We start from the raw sequence: 17890 nt of genomic DNA, 5'->3' as shown, positions 1-17890 counted from the left end.
ACCTATAATGAGATCCATTTTTAACAAACGGGCTGGTTTACAACCAGGTTGTTACAGACTCAACCCCCTCTTCGAATCTATGGGTAAAATCTGGGACAGCATCGTTTTGAATAGGATTAGAGGATGCATGAAGGATACTGATGCGACCAATCGCTACCAGTATTGGGTTCTATGCAGGCCTAGGTAAAGTCGAACAGTGCCTCAGTCTCCAATTAGTTTTGGGGAAACATGTTGTCAAGCGTGGTCTCCTATTCCCGGCCTTCATGGACCGATCCTGTGTGTTTGACTAGGTTACCGGTCTCAGTTGTGGAGAATTCTTTCAGTGTTGTCTCGATGCACCTGGAGGCCAAAGTGCGATATGGGCCGGAAGGGCAATATTCATCTGCACTCACGTTGGAGCTTGGAGTCCGTCAGGAGTCTGTAATGGCACCAAAGTTGTTCTCTCTCTCTCTATTAATACCTTGAATACATTTCTATGTACAGAGTGATCCGGATGTACCTAGAGTCAATAGTAAGCTGATTCCTGCTCTTCTCTACACGGACCCCGCCATATTATTGCGGAATTCTCCGAGGAGTTTGGAACGTTTGATGTCAACTCTCTCTGTGTTTATGTCCGGTTTAGATTTGGGAACTAATGATCTCAAATCTCAAATGATGGTGTGCAGGCCTCGTTGCTTCACTTGGAAAAGTCTGAGAACTTTCATCATCAGGAGCAACAGCTTATACAGGGTAGCGAATATGCTACTTACCAGTATGCATCTGTTCATGGCATGTAGGGCTGCTGACATTCATATCTGTGCATAGATCGCCGCCTAGTGTTGGGTCCGGATGATTGCACATTGTTGTCCTGGAAGAGTCTTCGAAGTATCACGAGATAGGTGGCTCCTCCCCTGGACTACAGTGCGCATGGGCATCAACTCCATCCTCAGATTGTTTTTAGCCATTGTGGCCAAGATGGAGTGAAACTAAGTGAATGATGACCATGCTAGAAGTATATGTGAATTCTGCAGCTGCTACGGGCGCCGGGGAGGAGGGTGGGCGATATGAATGTCAGCAGCCCTACATGCCAAGAACAGATGCATACTGGTAAGTAGCATATTCGGTTCGGGGCATGTGGGCTGCTGAATTCATATCTGTGCATAGAATACATAGCAGTCCCTCCATTAACGGCGGCCGCCCGTGCCAGCTGCAGCAGTTTGGAAAAGTGTTTTGAGAACAGCCTGCCCTACAGCTGCCTGCTGTTTGGAGTGCACATCAACACAATAATGCTTTGTAAATGTGTGTGTGGTAGACCATGTGGCTGCTCTACATATGTCTTCCAAAGGAATGTTTCCAAGGAATGCCATAGAGGCCCCCAACTTTCTGGTGGAGTGGGCCCTTGGTGGAATGGTGAGAGTACGTTTGGCTTTCAGATAGCAGATCTGGATACATTTAACGATCCACCTAGCAATACCAGCCTTGGAAATAGGGTTACCTTTGTGGTGTGGTGCAAAGGCGACAAAGAGTTGCTTAGTCTTCCTAAAATCCTTGGTCCTATCGATGTAATACATCAGGGCCCTTTTGACGTCAAGGGTGTGGAGCATTCTCTCCGCCAATGACTCAGGATTTTGGAAGAAAACAGGCAATTCAATAGTCTGGTTGATATGGAATTGAGACACGACCTTAGGAAGGAATTTAGGGTTAGTGCGAAGCACTACCCTGTTAGAATGAATTTGAATAAATGGCTCTTGGACAGTTAGGGCTTGCAGTTCACTAACTCGCGGTAGCGACGTAAATCGCTATGAGGAAAGCCACTTTCCACGTCAAGAATTGAATCTCGCAGGAATGCAGTGGTTCAAAGGGAGGACCCATCAGCCGGGTGAATACCACATTGAGGTTCCACTCCGGAGCTGGTGGAGTCCGCGGAGGAATGACTCGTTTGAGTCCTTCTAGAAAGGCCTTAATGGCAGGCACTTTGAAGAGTGAGAGGTGCTGCCTGTTCTGGAGATAAGCGGCCATCGCAGATAGATGTATGCGAATGGTGCATAAGCCAGATTACATTTGTACAGATGGAAAAGGTAACAGATGATATTCTGAATAGATGCATCTAGCGGGTTAATGTTGTGGTCTGCACAATAAATGACAAACCGCTTCCACTTTGCCGCATAGCATGCTCTTGTGGTGGGCTTCCTTGCCTCCCGGATGATGTCCATACAGTCAGGAGGCAAGTTTAGGTAGCCAAACTCTAAGACCTCAGGAGCCAGATCGCCAGGTTGAGCTGTTGCGGATCTGGATGCTGAATGTCGCCATGGCTCTGCGTCAGAAGGCTGGGTGTGAGACGCAGCCTCTGATGCGGTACCACAGACAGTTCTAGAACCGTGGTGTACCATGGTTGGCGAGCCCACGTTGGAGCAACCAGGATGAGAGTCATCGAGTGCTGCCTGAGCTTGCGTGCCACCAGCGGTATCAGAGGTGCTGGGGGAAAAGCGTACGCAAATTTGCCTGACCAGTTCATCCATATCGCATTGCCCTGCGACTGTGGGTGTGGGAACCTGGCGGCGAAGCTTTGGCATTTTGCGTTCTCCCTTGTGGCGAACAGGTCTAGCTCTGGACGACCCCACCTTTGGAAGTACGGGTGGAGGACTGATGGATGTATCTCCCACTCGTGCATTTGGTGGCTGTGCCTGCTGAGCAGGTCCGCCATCTGATTGTCCTTGCCCGGGAGGTGTTCTGCCATGAGGAAGATGTTCCTCTGAATGGCCCACTTCCACATGCTCGGAGCCAGATGAGACAACTGTGGAGAGTGTGTACCTCCCTGCTTCTGAATGTAGTACATGGCCGTCATGTTGTCCGTCCAGATAAACACGACCTTGTTGCACAGATGTACTTTGAAGGCTTTGAGTGCCATGAAGATCGCCATCAGTTCGAGAACATTGATGTCAATCTTCCGTTGCTGTTGCGTCCATAGTCCCTGCACTGTGTAATGGAGTACATGAGCTCCCCATCCCTGGAGAGAGGCGTCAGTTGTCAGGATGATCTGTGGCACAGGCTCTTGGAACGGTCGGCCCTTGCAAAGGTTTCGTGGATTCCACCAATGCAGAGAGTTGTATGCCCGACCGCTCACCAATACTAGGTCTTTCAACTGCCCGTGAGCCTGAGTCCACTGACGTGCCAAGCACTCCTGAAGTGGGCGCATATGTAGTCTCGCGTGCGGGACTATGGAAATGCAGGAGGCCATCATGCCTATCAACTGCATGAACACTCTTGCTGGAAGCGATTGTTGAGGTCTGAATTTTTGTATCAGCGATTGAATGCTTCTGACCCTCACTGAATTTGGCTGTGCTGTGGCTGCCAGAGTGTTTATGGTCGCACCCAGATACTGCCGTATGTGGGCGGGTTGGAGGTGGGATTTTGGGTAATTCAGTGAGAATCCCAGATCGTGCAGGAGGTGAATAGTGTGGGACACGTGGGCGGCACACTGCTGGGCTGACTTTGCCTGGACGAGCCAGTCGTCCAGATAAGGGTAGACGTGGATGTTCCGTCTCCTGAGATGCGCCGCCACTGTCGCCAGGCACTTCGTAAACACCCTGGGTGCCGTGGTGACACCGAAAGGCAAAACCTTGAACTGGTAGTGCTGGTTTTGTATGGTGAACCGGAGGTATTTCCTGTGTGAAGGGTGCAGTGGAATGTGAAAGTACGCATCCTTTAGGTCTAAAGTTGAGAGAAAATCCTCCTGACTGAGCAACGGGAGCACTTGCTGCAGGGTCAGCATATGGAAGTGCTCCGACAGGATGTAATGGTTGAGTGGCCTGAGGTCCAGAATGGGCCTGAGGGACCAGTCCTTCTTTGGTATTAAGAAGTACAGGGAGTACACCCCTGTGCCTCTTTCTTGCATAGGAACGAGCTCTATTGCTCCTTTCTGCAGCATGACGGTGACTTCCTGCTACAATAAGTGCAAATGCTCGGTCTACATAGGACATGTTGGGTGGAGTGGATGTTAACCCCAGACAATAACCGTATTGGATAAGTTTTCTGACCCACCTGTCCGTGGTGATGGACTTCCAGACGGGCAGGAACTGCTGGAGTCTCCACCCAACCGATGTTGTATGGTCGGGGGGCAGTGACAAGGAGTCACTGTTTGCTGGTAGCAGAGGATCTGGAGCTGTTTCCACGACCTCTGCCCTTGGCGCTGTTACCACGATATCCACCTCGACTCTTGTTGGTGTATGTGGACTGAGTGTTGCCCTTGTAGTACTGCGTGGACTGGGAGAGCTGGCCCCTGGAACGCCTCTAGTGCTTGAGCGACGAAAAGACCCACCCCGAAACTGCTGGGACTGTAAGGCACCCATGGATTTCGCAGTCTCCGTGTCCTTTTTTATTTTTTCTAGGGTGGTGTCAACCTCCGGGCCAAACATGTGATCTGGGTTGACTGTTTGGTTAAGGATGGTGGTCTGGATTTCTGGCTTAAAACCAGAGATTCTCAGCCAGGCATGCCGCCATAGCATAACACTAGTGTTTATAGCTCTGGCAGCGGTGTCAGCTGTGTCCAGAGCGCACTTAATTGAAGCGTTAGAGATCAACTTCCCTTCCTGAATCAGCATCCCAGCCGCCTCCTTGTATTCATCAGGCAGGTGCTGCAACAGGGTCTCCAGTGTGTCGTAGTGTGCCCTGTCATAGCGCGCCAGAAGCGCTTGTGTGTTAGAAATGCGCCAGATGTTGGCTGCCTGTGCTGCTACCCTCTTCCCCGATGCCTCAAAGACCTTGGATTCTTTGTCTGGGGCGCGCCGGTGCAGCATGCTGGGCCTCCTGGCGTGCAGCTCGTCGAAGCTTAAGCGTCTTCTTGGACCTGAAGCGTGAACAAGCCATACACTTGTCTTCATCGTGGTCCGGCGACAGACACTTGTTGCACACCGGGTGGACGTCGATGTGGGGATACTTCGAGTTGCAGACGGGACATCTCTTGAATGGACTTCGTTCCATGATGGACGGTCGATAGGTCTGGAGCGTCGACTGGGCCTTCCGCGCCGAGAGCACGCGGGTGTAGAGAATCCGGCTCGGAACCGAGCTGGAAGAACTAAGACCGAACGCAAGACTATACCGACGTATTAGACTAAAGACCTTTTGGTCTCGAGAAAGTTTTCTATCAATTCCGACAAGAGGGAATTCAAAGACATCCGAACCCAATGGCAGAAAAAAACAATCTGAGGATGGAGTCGATGCCCATGCGCACTTTAGTCCACGGGAGGAGCCACCTATCTCGTGATACTTCGAAGACTCTTCCAGGACAACAATGTACAATCATCCGGACCCAACACTAGGCGGCGATCTATGCACAGATATGAATTCAGCAGCCCACATGCCTCGAACATATCTTCTCAACTTGAGGATTCTTTTCAATAATGCTTATTCTTGCAGTAGTAACCTTTCTATTCACCGTGAAAATGTAGGCAGTTTGTGGGTATCCTCTTTAATATCTCATTGGTGAATGGAAGTAGGCCATTTCATCCTGTGGTCGAAAGCTATAATCAACAGTATGTGCCAGTGGCTTCACAAGGGGGTCCGGAAATTGGGGGTTACACCAACATCCGCACTCTGCAGCTGGAGGAAACTCGTGGACTCAGTCGTCGTTGTTCACCCCCAACCCAGCTATGTGTGTCACGAGGAATTGGGTGTGCCGTTTCGAGAGGATTTTTTAAATTGGCACCTCTTATCCTCTGGCTTTCGGTTTGGTTAATCGCCCAAGCCAGCTTAAACCTTCGTATCATTTATCACAGCTTACATTTGTTAAAGGCGCTATTGTAGACCTTGGACTGTATCACGTCATTCAAAATTTGCTTTTTTTGGTGAACAGGCGAGCTGAAAGAGAGAAGGCGATAATTTTTTTTAAAAGTCCTTATTAGGGTCTAATGGTGCTCAAAACATCACCTGGTCTGGACGGTATATCCTTAGTATTGTCGGACACTGCAATAGGGCCCTGCTGACATGTTTCAGATTGGGGTCATGCGCTCTCAACTGTGTTTCTCCTTTGGCAAAAACGACGGGCCTCTATCTGTTTTTGTCCCAGCGATGGACTTTCAACTCAATCTTTGCTGCCCTTTGTGTTTTTCTGCAGATTTTATTGAATGCATTTGAAGTGTTTTAATCCCTTTGCTGAGGAAGTGCAGCCTGAGGCCCTGTAGACCTGGCCTTTGCTTTTTACAGTTGTTAAACGAGGAGGAATAATGTCACACTGTAGGGGCCTTCTTAAAGTCTGCTTTGAGATGTCGGGAACTTATGCTCTTGTAAACATGTTAATTATATTTGCCAGAACATATTAGAGAAGTATTTTTATGATTCTGCATATTTTTATTACAGGCTCATGAATTATCGAGTTTCTAGGACTCTTCACTTTTTAGTCATATTCTCTATATGGGTTTTGCATTGTTTGCACATGTACTTTTATGATATGTCGATAATCAAATAAAGTATTTATGACAAGGACTACGACAAGTCATACAAGATATGGACTGAGGAGGAAATGAATCAGCTACTTACTGTTAATACTCATTCCTCTGGATGCTGTTTTCTTACATCAATACCTACTTCTCTCTTCAATTCAAACTTCACTTCGTTTATGGCTTTGGGACGACGGGAAGTGTGGCCGCCTCCTTCCTCTTTATTGCCCAGGTAAAATGAGGGTCAGCGGAGGGACATGATGGGGAGGGTTTATTGGGATTGGCTCAGGTGGGTCACTACATATACTAAGTATTGGTACAAGAGAAGAGTATTTGAAATAATGAGGTTTAAAGGTTAAGTAATCGATTCATTTAACCTCACAGTTGGATCTCACCCTTCCAGCACACCCAGTGGAAGAGGCTGCTGTGCCTGGAGTTTCAACCAAAGACACCGTTCCTCCACCCTTCCTCCCCCTCATCTTCCTCCGCAGTACCCTTGAGTACCAGTGCTCAAACACTCAACTATTCATGCTCCACTAGCAATGTGACGTTACAAGTTTAGAGGTTACAGAGACCAGCAGCAGTATACATACACAGTTCCAGAAGGGGCACACAAAGCCATTTTAGGACTTGGGTTACTTTATTTAGAGGGTATGTAGACGGGGATGATGCAACAAAGAACAAATACAAACACAGCTAGGTATACAAACATTCCACTGTTTGGCTGCTGGTTTGCGGTGTCTGGGTTCAAGTGTACAATGGGACTGCTTTGAACTACACAAAATGCAACATTTGGTTTTTTCCACGTTGAGAAACCAATTGGACAGGGTGAGTCTTTAGGGCAGTTCTGAGTGCAGTGAGGGTGGTGATGGCCTCCAGTTTGCCCGGGTATGTTCGAGTGCGGGGCAGCAGGAGGCTGAAGAGGTGGTCGATGGATTGGTGGTGGTTTCCAGCAGGGGTGGGATACATGGGTGTGTGGGAGTGGGACACGCCGCAAGGATTGGTCTTGGAGACTCATCAGTAGCCTGTAAAGCCCGCTCTGTTTGGCAGAGAGCCATTTGTCTTTACATCAGTACTGAGAGGTCGGTCAGAGTCATGGGAGGTTGAAGAGCATACTGAGCCAATAACCACCCAACAGCTTACTAATACAGGAGTGTTAAAGTTGTATTACTCAAAGGTCACACAGTCACATTGACTAAACCTCAAACATGGTCTGACTGTGGAAGACTTTCTACACCAAAAAGAGCAGATCCTGACATCAGGTCTGAGAGGCCTTTGATAACAAAACTCACAAATGTGTCACTTTAGAGACAAACAGGGCAGGCCATCTGTGGAGTATCTACCAGAGGGGTGTACATACATGTACTGATGTGTCTAAGACATTTCTGGTGGTTCACATACCTGCAAGGCGGTAGAAGATGTCTCGTCTCCGATACTCTTGGATGTCGATGGCATAGGTCTCCCCCTCCTCGTTAATACCAATGGATGGAGCTGGGGTTGGAACTTTGGGCCCTGGAATAAAGGAGCACATTTCTAAGGATAGTGAAACCTACTGCAATTTAAACAATAACATCTTTATGCTCATAATCTCTCTGCCTTGCTTTTATATATTTTCTAACACATCATTTGCTAAAGAATATATAAGCAGCATTCCAGAAACATCCCCTTTAATGAAAATATAGATTTATCCGAGTTTACGACTTGCCAGTGAAAAAAAATGTGTCAAATATAATGAGTTATTCAAAGATTCTCTACTGATAAATAGGGCACGGTCATCTTATTTGTTACAGCACTAGTATACAGACTTGCCATGGGCAAAAAGTATTTCCTGTGCCAGATTCATGATTCCTAGACCCTCCCCGCTTCTGTACTATGGCTGCGCTTCGCCAACTATCGCTGTGCAAGACCTTTGGCAATGCAGAGCTGAGGTCGCCTCCCACAGCCAGTTGGGCGCAGTGCCTCAGTCTAATCCCGTTTGTACTTGGATGACGCTAAGCTGTACCTGAAGAAGTGCTCGCTGGAGATCGGGACTAAACAGCGTGTTTGCTGGCATGAAACCACCTCAAACTGAACTCCCTAAAAAAAAGAATTCCTGCTCATCTTTCCACTCCCGAATACCAGAATGTGTCACCGACCTGGTCACCGTAAAATGAACCGTTATCATTCAATCAACAAAATCCCTTTGAGTAACCCTTGGTAAGAACCTCAACATGCGTGCACACATCAGTTCATCCACACGCAATGCATTACTCCATCTCGACCCCAAGAAGAAGGTGAAACCATTCACCCCGCCAACAGACTTCAAGATTGCAGTTCAATACCTAGTCGTATCCAAACTAGACTACGGGGGTACAACCTTAAGAGGATTACCCAAAAAATAACCTAGTGAACCACTTAAGGCAACCTTCAATAACGCAGCAACACCGATGACAGGAATGACATGTTCCAACCATATCCCACCCTCGCTCAAATCTTCACAATGGCTCCCATTCGAAGCATGAATCCAGCTGAAGATAGCTTGCCTGAGTCACAACACCCCGCGTTATGATCCACCCTCACACCTAGCACAAAAGCTCATGATATCAAGAGGCAGCTGCTCCCTTCGGAGCACCAGCTCCTCCAGCTGGAACGTCTTAGCTTCAGAAACAAGAAGACGTACGCCTTCTCAGGTTGTGCCCTGAGAATATGGAACTAACTCCCTTCAGAGAGTCAGTCAAACCCATTGAACATCACTGTCAAGAATAAGGTTAAAAGGCTTTTACTAAACAGTTGCTTACTATAATGGTCTGGATCAGCAAGGATGCCTTGACAGCTTGATAAGCGGGACAGCTCGCGCCAACCCAGTGTTATATTGTATTGGTGCGGACGCGCAGACAGCAGAGTGTATGCAGAGGACAAACTCATGTTTTTGTGCTGTGTCATAGTCCATGATACTGGAAGTAATTGTTATCCTTTGGCTCAGGGGACAGTTTCTTCCTGGTGCTCTTGCGTGATACTACAATAAAGCAACCCTCACTTTATTTATCATCAACAGAGGCACTACAGTAATGTAAAGGGTTATGATTTCTCTCTATCTAGCCCGTTGACACTAAAATGCCAAGTAATGGCTCCTGGTTTTTCTGTGTACATTCCTCTTACACCCATGGGTCATGTCTCGCTATATAAAACTGTCCAACTGGTATTCTTTGCTAGCGGCATGGAGCTTGTGTTTGGGGATTTCAGGCACCACTGCCGTTCACACACTGCAAACTACAGGGACGAAGGCAGAAATGGGGCTTTGCTGTTGGGACACGCACTCTCCAGGAATCCTGATGTAGAAAGTTCAATCCTCAGGCAACAACTCAATGTGTTTCGGGAACACCCGTTGCCTTTATCACGGTAAGTCTAGCAGCAAGTGATTCTGTTGAGTGAAAATGTCAGTTAAGATGTAACATTTCAGTCTCAAAATTCCACAGAAAATAACCAGTTATAGTTTTGTTTATTTTTTTATAAGTAATTATAACTTGTGCCCCCGCTATGCTCATTGATGTTACTTCAGTTAACCTCAATGATGTAACAGAACACGTCATGAGTGTTGTAATATGTGAGGTCATAATCACACCAGAGCCCAGATATGGTAATGCAGGGCCATATGACACGTTACCTGCAGATGTGAACTGTTCTTGTAGTATGCCTGGCTTACCCTGGAAGTCAGGGTAAGCCAGAAGTACTCCAAAAGTAAGTAACATCGCTTCTTCTTTTCACAATCATTTTATGTACTAGAATTCAGTATCCCAAACCTTATGGGCAATGTTTGTACAGAAACTCCATCGGACACTTCATCTTACAAAATTTAGAGGACTGAGCAAAAATTGAGCAAAAAAGTTTGCAAACATTTATGAACTCTAGGAATAAACAAGTTCACCCTGACTTAGTCACAGAATTAGTTGAACATTCTTGTGATGTGGGAGGCGTCCCATCACTGTGCCTTCCATGCACTTAGGCAACGTTGGTTGACGTGTCGCTTACCAGAGCTGAAGCAAGTGTCGCTGAACTCCCCTCTCGTGCTCTCATAACCCCTCAGATCTCCATCTGCTGGAAAATGGTGGAATGGAAGTTCTCCTGCTGCATAAGAAGAATACCAGTTTACTGCATATATATTCGAACTGTAAATAACTGAACATCAAACTGGATTATTTTTTTCATAATCACATTTTTATTGACATTTTTAAAAACAACGAAAGTTATTGGTAGCATATCACATAATAGCAGTGAATTTCTGTGCCCTCCCTGTCTACAACATCAACACAGTAAAAATCCCTTACACAGGCACGCTATCAACATGATGGTGTACATCCTAGGGAAGGCGGATATCTCAAGGCGGTAGAAGGCCAAACCATTTGCCCCACACCTTAGTAAACATGTCGGGGCACCCCTGGGCTTCGAAGAGGGATTCTTCCTGGACCCCACACCAGTCCACACCTCTCCTCCAGTTTCGCAGCGTCGGAGGCGCAGCCAGAGACCATCCGGCGGCTATGTCCCGCTTCGCCACTGCCGAGGCAGTCCCCAGGAAACGCCTGTCAATCCTGGTACCGTCCAGACCATCAAATATCCCTAATAGGAGATATTTTGGGTCATGAGGCACTTCCCACCCCAGGGTCTGGGTTGGCTCGCGCTCCACCCCCCTCCAGAAGGGTGCCAGGGCCGGGCACAGCCACACTACATGATAGAAGTCTGCAGGTGCAAAATCGCAGCGCTTACATGCCGGGGAGGCCCTCAGGCCGGCTCTGAAAAGTCGGACCGGGTGAGGTACGCTGCTTGGAGGTAGTAAAGTTGGATCATGCGCAGCTTAGAGGAGGTTGTGAGGAATTTGGGTGCCATAAAGGTGTCGCACCAGTCCGCATCATCTAGGGGGCCCACCCATCCCTCCCAGCGCGCCTTAAGCTGATGCAGGGAAGTAAGGGCATTGTTTACCAGGGCTCGATGTATACGTAACGCCCCTCCCCTACCCAGGTTGCCCATCATCACCTGAGCTTCCAGGGGGCTGAATTCTGGGAGAGTGGCAGGTGTCGGGAAGTGTGTGCGGCGAGCATGGCGGAGCTGTAGGTATTTGTGGGAGTGGGAGAGGGAGAGGGCGTGCCTGTGTTGCAAATCCGAAAAGGAGTGCATGTGGTCCCCCTCCCAAACATCCCAGAGGAGCGAGATCCCCACCAAATCCCATCGACTGAAATCTTCAAGGGATGAGACCTCTCGCAACCAGGTGCCGTGCCATAGGGGCGTCTGCCTGGTCAGCCTTTGATCCCAACTCACGTATCTAAGGGCTGGGCGCCAAGCCGTTATTACTGACCTGGTAACTGGGGGCAAGGCCCGGGGCAGCGGAGAACCATAAAGGAAGCCTTAGAGCCGTGTAAAATCGAGGGTGGTGAGTTCCACCCGATAGGCCGGGTCGGACCAACCTCCCGCAAGCCAGTCGTGGATCACGATGAGCCTCGTAGTCAAATAGTAGAGGTAGAGTCTGGTAACACCCATACCCCGTCAAATGGGGGATCCGGCAATAGGATAGGGACAAGCGCGGACGTCCACCGACCCACAGGAATCAGGCGAGGGAACTGTCCAGTTCACGAAACCAACTCCCCGAGAGCTGTACCGTGGTGTTTTGCAGAATATAGAGAAAGCAGGGGAGGACCATCATTTTAAAAAGGGCGCTCCTACCCAGCGGGTTAAGGGGGAGGGATTGCCAATTCCTGAGGTCGGCCTTCATCCGGACCACCAAGGGGGCAATGTTGAGGGCCCATTCCTGCTCCGGAAGGAGGGTCACCCAGACACAGAGGTATTTAAATGATTGACTCCGAAGGGGGATCACCTTCTGCCAGTCGAAACACGCCCGGGAAGGGTGCAGGGGGACCAGGGTAGACTTCTTTGGGTTGAGTCGAAGCCCCGAGACGTGTTCGAATGCCTTAAGGGCCGCGAGAGCCCTAGGACCAGATTGTTCCGGGTCCTCCAGGTAGAGCAGGACATCGTCCGCATATAAGGCGACCTTATCCACCTGGCTCAGATCCCAAGCCCAGCCCTTGATAAGGGGGCTCTGCAGAGTGAGCGCCGGAGGGGCTCCATGACCAGTACAAATAGAAGTGGTGAGAGAGGACAACCCTGACGGGTGCCTCTTCGAAACGGGAACGATTTCAATAGCTCACCATTGACAACTATCCGGGAACTGGGGCTATGATAAAGGATGCCAATCAGTCGGCGGAAGGGAGGGCCAAAACTCATTTTCTCCAGAACGGCGCTCAGGTATACCCAGTACACCGTGTCAAAGGTTTTCTCGAAATCAACGAGAAGCAGCGCGAGGTAGGGGGGACAGCCATTGCCGATGAGCCAACGCCAGATGAAGGCAACGAATACAGTGGCGGGTGCCCCTGACAGGCATGAAGCCGCACTGGTCAGGGTGGATTAGGTCTTGGAGCAGCGGTCAAAGTCGTTGGGCTAACGCGGTGGCAAAAATTTTAACATCAGTGTTGATCAAGGAGATCGGACGCTAGTCAGAGCAGTCCAGGGAGGGGGGCAGTGTTTTAGGGATGAGCACAATGGTGCCATATCCGATTCAGCAGGAAAGAAGCCCACCTCGGTCACTTGATGAAAGAGCTCTGTCAAGAGGGTAACAAGATCATCCCGGAAGATCGCATAGTACTCCTGGGGGAACCCCTCAGGTCCAGGCGTCCTGCCGGAGTGCAGCAGGGAGATAGCCCAGTGAATTTCTTCAGGGGTAAGGGGACCGTCTAGAGCCTCTGCAGCTTCACGGGAGAGGCATGGCAGTTGGATGCCAGACTCCTCCAGTAGACCCGTTAGCAAACTGGATTTTTTAAGGTGTGATGATGGAAACCTACACAGAAGAAGCTTTTGATGCACAGGTCATGTTCCTCAGAAAGTACCAAGTACCCCAACTTGACTTCATCTTCGCAGCAAGGAATATGCAAGTGCACTATCCCAGAAGTTTGGTGATCGTCCCGAGCAATTCAGTCCAATATGGCCACAAACGGGAGCAGCCCCAATATTTTATCATCAAAGGGTATTATTTTATGTACAGTTTTATCCCATTCCTTGCATGTGCTGCAACATGTCTCTTTTTGTACTGTATGTAACCTTGACCTCCTACTTCCCTGATTTGAGCTTAAGACCACTGTCTTTCATCCAGGTAGCAACGGCCTTCATTCCGCTGTAAAAGTTGATTCAAGTGGCTGTGAGTTAGTTGGAGAGGGAGAGGATGAGCTAGGTGTCCTCGGCGTAGAAGACGATGTTGAGTCAGTAGCTTCTGACGATGGTGGTGAGGGGGGGCCATGGAGACGATGAAGACTCATGGAACTGGGACGGGCTTGGTCTCCTAGTTTTTGGGGTGGGCAGCCACCCGGGGCCTATCCTCATCAAATTCCCCATCAGTCTGGGTTCTCCTAGATGGTCCATTCATTTCCCATCCTTAAGTACAGTAGATTCGGAGATCCCACCTTCCATCTCCACTCTCCAGCCTGCTTTTGATTTCTTTAATGTTTTGATCTTTATTATTTTCACTTGTTAAGCATGTTGTAAACCACAATTAGTGGAACTCGGCCCTCAATCGCGTTTCCTGGTTCCTGCTTACGTGTTAACGTTCCCTCTTTCACTTGTAGAGAAACACTCACATTGCCTAGTTTTGCCCCAGCTTTTCATTAATAACTGATACTGAATGCTTTTAGGTTTAAAGCATTTTATTAAAACATAAGAAACATGGGGAAGGGAAGTAGGAGGTCAAGGTTACATACAGTACAAAAAGAGACATGTTGCAGCAGTTCTGGTGGAAAGGGGGGAGGTCGGCGGTCCAGGAGGGGAAAGAAGGCATAAGCTGTAAGGCAATAAGGCAGTGCGCACAACCCTCCTATAGTCCCCAACCTCCCATCCAAAGCTAAGCGCAAGTAGCGTCCCGCAACACAGCGAAACACAACACAGTCCCTCCAAGCCCCCCATCCCCAGGAAAGGAAAAAAAAAAAAGAACACAATACCTCAACATCCCCGTCCAATAGCCCGTTATAGAAACATCCACCCCAAGCCGCCTACCCCCCTCCCCCAGTCCCCCTAATCCCATCCCTCTTAATCCGCTGGGGCCGCCGGCGGCGTCAGCATAAGAAGGCGTAGGTACCTCGGACATGTGAGCTCGCGAAATTCCGTGGACAGTAGTGCCAAGAAGGGGTGCCAGAGCTCCTCGAACTGGTCTACATTTCCAGCCACTGTGAGCGACATCTTCTCCATACCCAGTACCTGCCAGAGTCTATGTAGCCAGCCAGTGATAGAGGGGGCAGTGGGGGTGCGCCAGTGTACAAGGATATTTTGAACCGCTGAGCCTAGCGCAATAGCAATCTGCCTACCCCTGCGGGACTTCAGCGGGTACATCAAGTCGTTGGGAAGGCCTAGCAGGACGTATGCTGGGAAGCGCGGGAGTTCAATCTCAAAGTGCCTGTCCACCTCATCTAAGACCTCTTTCCAATAAGCAGACAGTACCGGGCACCCCCAGAGAATATGCGATAGAGTACCCTCCTGCCCGCAGCCCCGCCAGCATCCCTTGTCGGTGAGTTTGTGCATCTCGTAGAGCCTCTCCGGGGTGTAGTACCAGTAGGTGGACACCTTGGTAAAGGTCTCCGTCAGCCCAGTGTGGTATGCAGAATGCCTCGCCCGATATGCGATCTTGTCCCACTCCTTGTGGCTCAGGGTCCTGCCCAACTCTCTGTGCCAGCGCTCTCTCCCCGGATTGTGGTAATGAAACGGCGGGGGTTGGAGAAATTTATACAGATCGGTAATAAGCTTGGCATCCGAGGTCCGGGTCACCAGCCACCGCTCATAATTTGTGATTTGACGGGCGGCGACGTCGCGCACTTGGGGTTGGAGAGCCCAGTGACGGACCTGCATATAACGCAATCTGTCCACCTCCGTCAGACCAAATTCCTGTCGGAGTTGTTGGAAAGGAAGCACGCCCTCCGGCCCGTAAATCTGAAAGAGCACCCTGCAACCCGCACTCACCCACTGAGAAAAAGCTCCCGGTTCTAGGCCCGGAGTAAAGTCTGGGTTACCAACTATGGGTGTAAACGGTGATGGGAAGGTAGTTAGCTCGCGGAGCTCACAAACCGCATCCCACACTCGCAGTGGAACCCGGGTGACAAAGGAGGCGTAGAGATTAGCCGGGCGATGTGCGCGCCGCAGGAATGGAACCTCTTGAAGGGTGCGACCTGCAACCGCCTGATCCTGAAAGAGCCAGTGCTTGTCAGATTCCCACCTGCTCCATTCCCACCTGCTCCATTCCACCAAATACCGGAGTTGCGCCGCTTGAAAATACTTCCGGAGATCCGGAACACCAAGACCCCCCGCCTCCGGGGCGAGCGTGGAGAGAACCCTCTTCATCCGAGGCTTGCGGCCTTGCCACACGAAACGGGAGATGTCAGCCTGCGCTTGCTGTATCCAACCCACAGGGGGCTGGAGAGGTAGAGCGCGAAAAAGATACAAGATCTGAGGCAGCACCGTCATCTTCACCGCTGCGATACGGCCCAGCCACGAGAGCAGGCCCTTGCCCCATCGGCCGAGTTCCTCCTTAATCTTCTTGCTAAGGGAAGAATAGTTGGCTTTGACCATTTCAGGCAGCGAAGGTGCAAGCAGGATCCCCAGGTACGGCACCGTGGAAGAGGACCACTGCATGGGGAAAAGACGCTGGAGGTCTCGCCTGGTGTCCGCGGAGAGCGACACATCCAGGGCAGCCGATTTGGACATGTTCATTTTAAAGCCGGCCACGCGTGCAAAGGCGTTCAGTTCCTGGACGCAAGCAGGGAGTGACTGCCTGGGGTCATCCAGGGTCAGCAGGACATCGTCCGCATATAGGCTAACAGTATGGGTATACTGACCCATCTTAACCCCAATAGCGTCCGGGTTGTCGCGAATCCTCTGGGCAAACGGCTCCATATAGAGGGCGAACAAGAGCGGTGAGAGGGGGCAGCCCTGTCTCGTACCACGCTCAATGGCAAAACTGCTAGAGCTGTGCCCATTGACCCGCACTGACGCTGATGGCCTCTTATAACAATTGAAGACCATGGTGCAGAACTTCTCGCCGATCCCCAGTTTCCCAAGAACCAGCTCAAGGTACGGCCAATGAACCCTATCAAAGACCTTCTCCGCATCGACCGACAGTAACATCCATTCCCCCGGGACGCGTGAGGCCTTTTCTAATACGTGCGTCACCCTCTTGGTGTTGTCGACTGTCTGCCTACCGGGTACAAAACCAGCCTGGTCCGCCTCCACCAGGCCCGGTAGGCGCAGTCCAAGCCTGGCCGCCAGGATCCCCGTGTAGAGCTTAAGGTCCACATTCAGAAGCGAGATAGGCCTATATGAGCCACACAGGGTCCGATCCTTCCCGGGTTTCGGAATAACCGACACCGTCGCAGAGAGAAGGTCGCTCCCGGTTCGGAGAAAGAGTTGAACAGGCGAGCCAGGATAGGTGCCACGGTGGAGCAGAAGGTCTTGTAGAACAAGGCCGTGTAGCCATCCGGGCCCGGGGCTTTACCGTGTTTCAATCGTGCGATAGCGGAGATGACTTCCTCCACATGGATGTCCCTCTCCAGGTGGTCCGCCTGGGCGGGCTCTAGAACCGGGAGGGTCACAGACTCCAGATAGTCCTCAGCTTCTCCCGGTGAGGAGGGTTCCGCGGCGTATAGCGCCTCGTAAAAGCTACGGAAGGAATCCGCCACATCCACGTCACCGGAAACCGAAACCCCGTCTGCACCCACTAGCTCCTTCACTACATTGCGTTGCTGCGCAGCCCTGAGCCGATGGGCCAGGAGCTTACCGCATCTGTCCCCGCCCGTATAAAAGGCATGCTTCAGACGCAACGCTGCGTATTCCGCCCGATCCAGGTCTAGCGCAGAGAGGAGTTTCCTCGCCGCTTTCAGCTGCCTCCAAACCCGAGGAGCCCCTGTTCGGCGGTGAACCTGCTCAAGTTCCCTGACTTGCGCCGTCAGTTCGTCCCTCTTACATTGCCGCTCTCTGTTCTCGGCCGAGGAAATGGAAATAAATTCCCCCCTGAGGACCGCCTTCAAGGCTGCCCACTGCGTCGCTAGAGACGTGTCGGAGTTGCCATTGTGGACCAGATAATCCTGAATGACCTCCTCCACTCGCTTCACCACCGACTTCTTATGTAGAAGAGTATCCCGAAGCCGTCACATCCCTCTGGAAGGGGGGACAAGACCCCGATGTCTGCCGCCGTGGCGGCCGTGCGCAGCGGTCCGCTCACCAATAGGTAGTCCAACCGCGAATAAGTGCGGTGCGCGTGGGAGAAATAGGAATAGTCCCGATCGGTGGGGTGCATAGCGCGCCAGAGGTCATGCAGATCCATCTCTGCAATACGGTCCTGCACCGCTCGGGAAAGCTCCCCCGTCTGCGGGAAGCGCTGGGCAGACCTATCCATAGCCGAGTCGAAGACCATATTTAGGTCT

General features: G+C 50.5%; 1 protein-coding gene across 1 annotated transcript in view; it reads right to left on the bottom strand.

Annotated features, from left to right (window-relative positions):
* LOC147700503 (uncharacterized) overlaps nt 1-17890 on the bottom strand; it is a 186676-nt gene that overhangs the window by 28205 nt on the left and 140581 nt on the right. Inside the window, exons 8-9 of the mRNA XM_086929648.1 lie at nt 10422-10517; nt 7815-7925 (exon numbers count right to left, since the gene is read on the bottom strand). Coding sequence (XP_086785774.1) covers nt 7815-7925; nt 10422-10517 — 207 coding nt within the window. The remainder of the gene's footprint in view (nt 1-7814; nt 7926-10421; nt 10518-17890) is intronic.

This window comes from Lissotriton vulgaris, chromosome 7 (genome assembly GCF_964263255.1).
Source record: "Lissotriton vulgaris chromosome 7, aLisVul1.2, whole genome shotgun sequence".
Classification (NCBI taxonomy): Eukaryota; Metazoa; Chordata; class Amphibia; order Caudata; family Salamandridae; genus Lissotriton; species Lissotriton vulgaris.
Note: the sequence above shows the minus strand (reverse complement) of the source record. Positions and strands in the feature narration are given on the sequence as shown.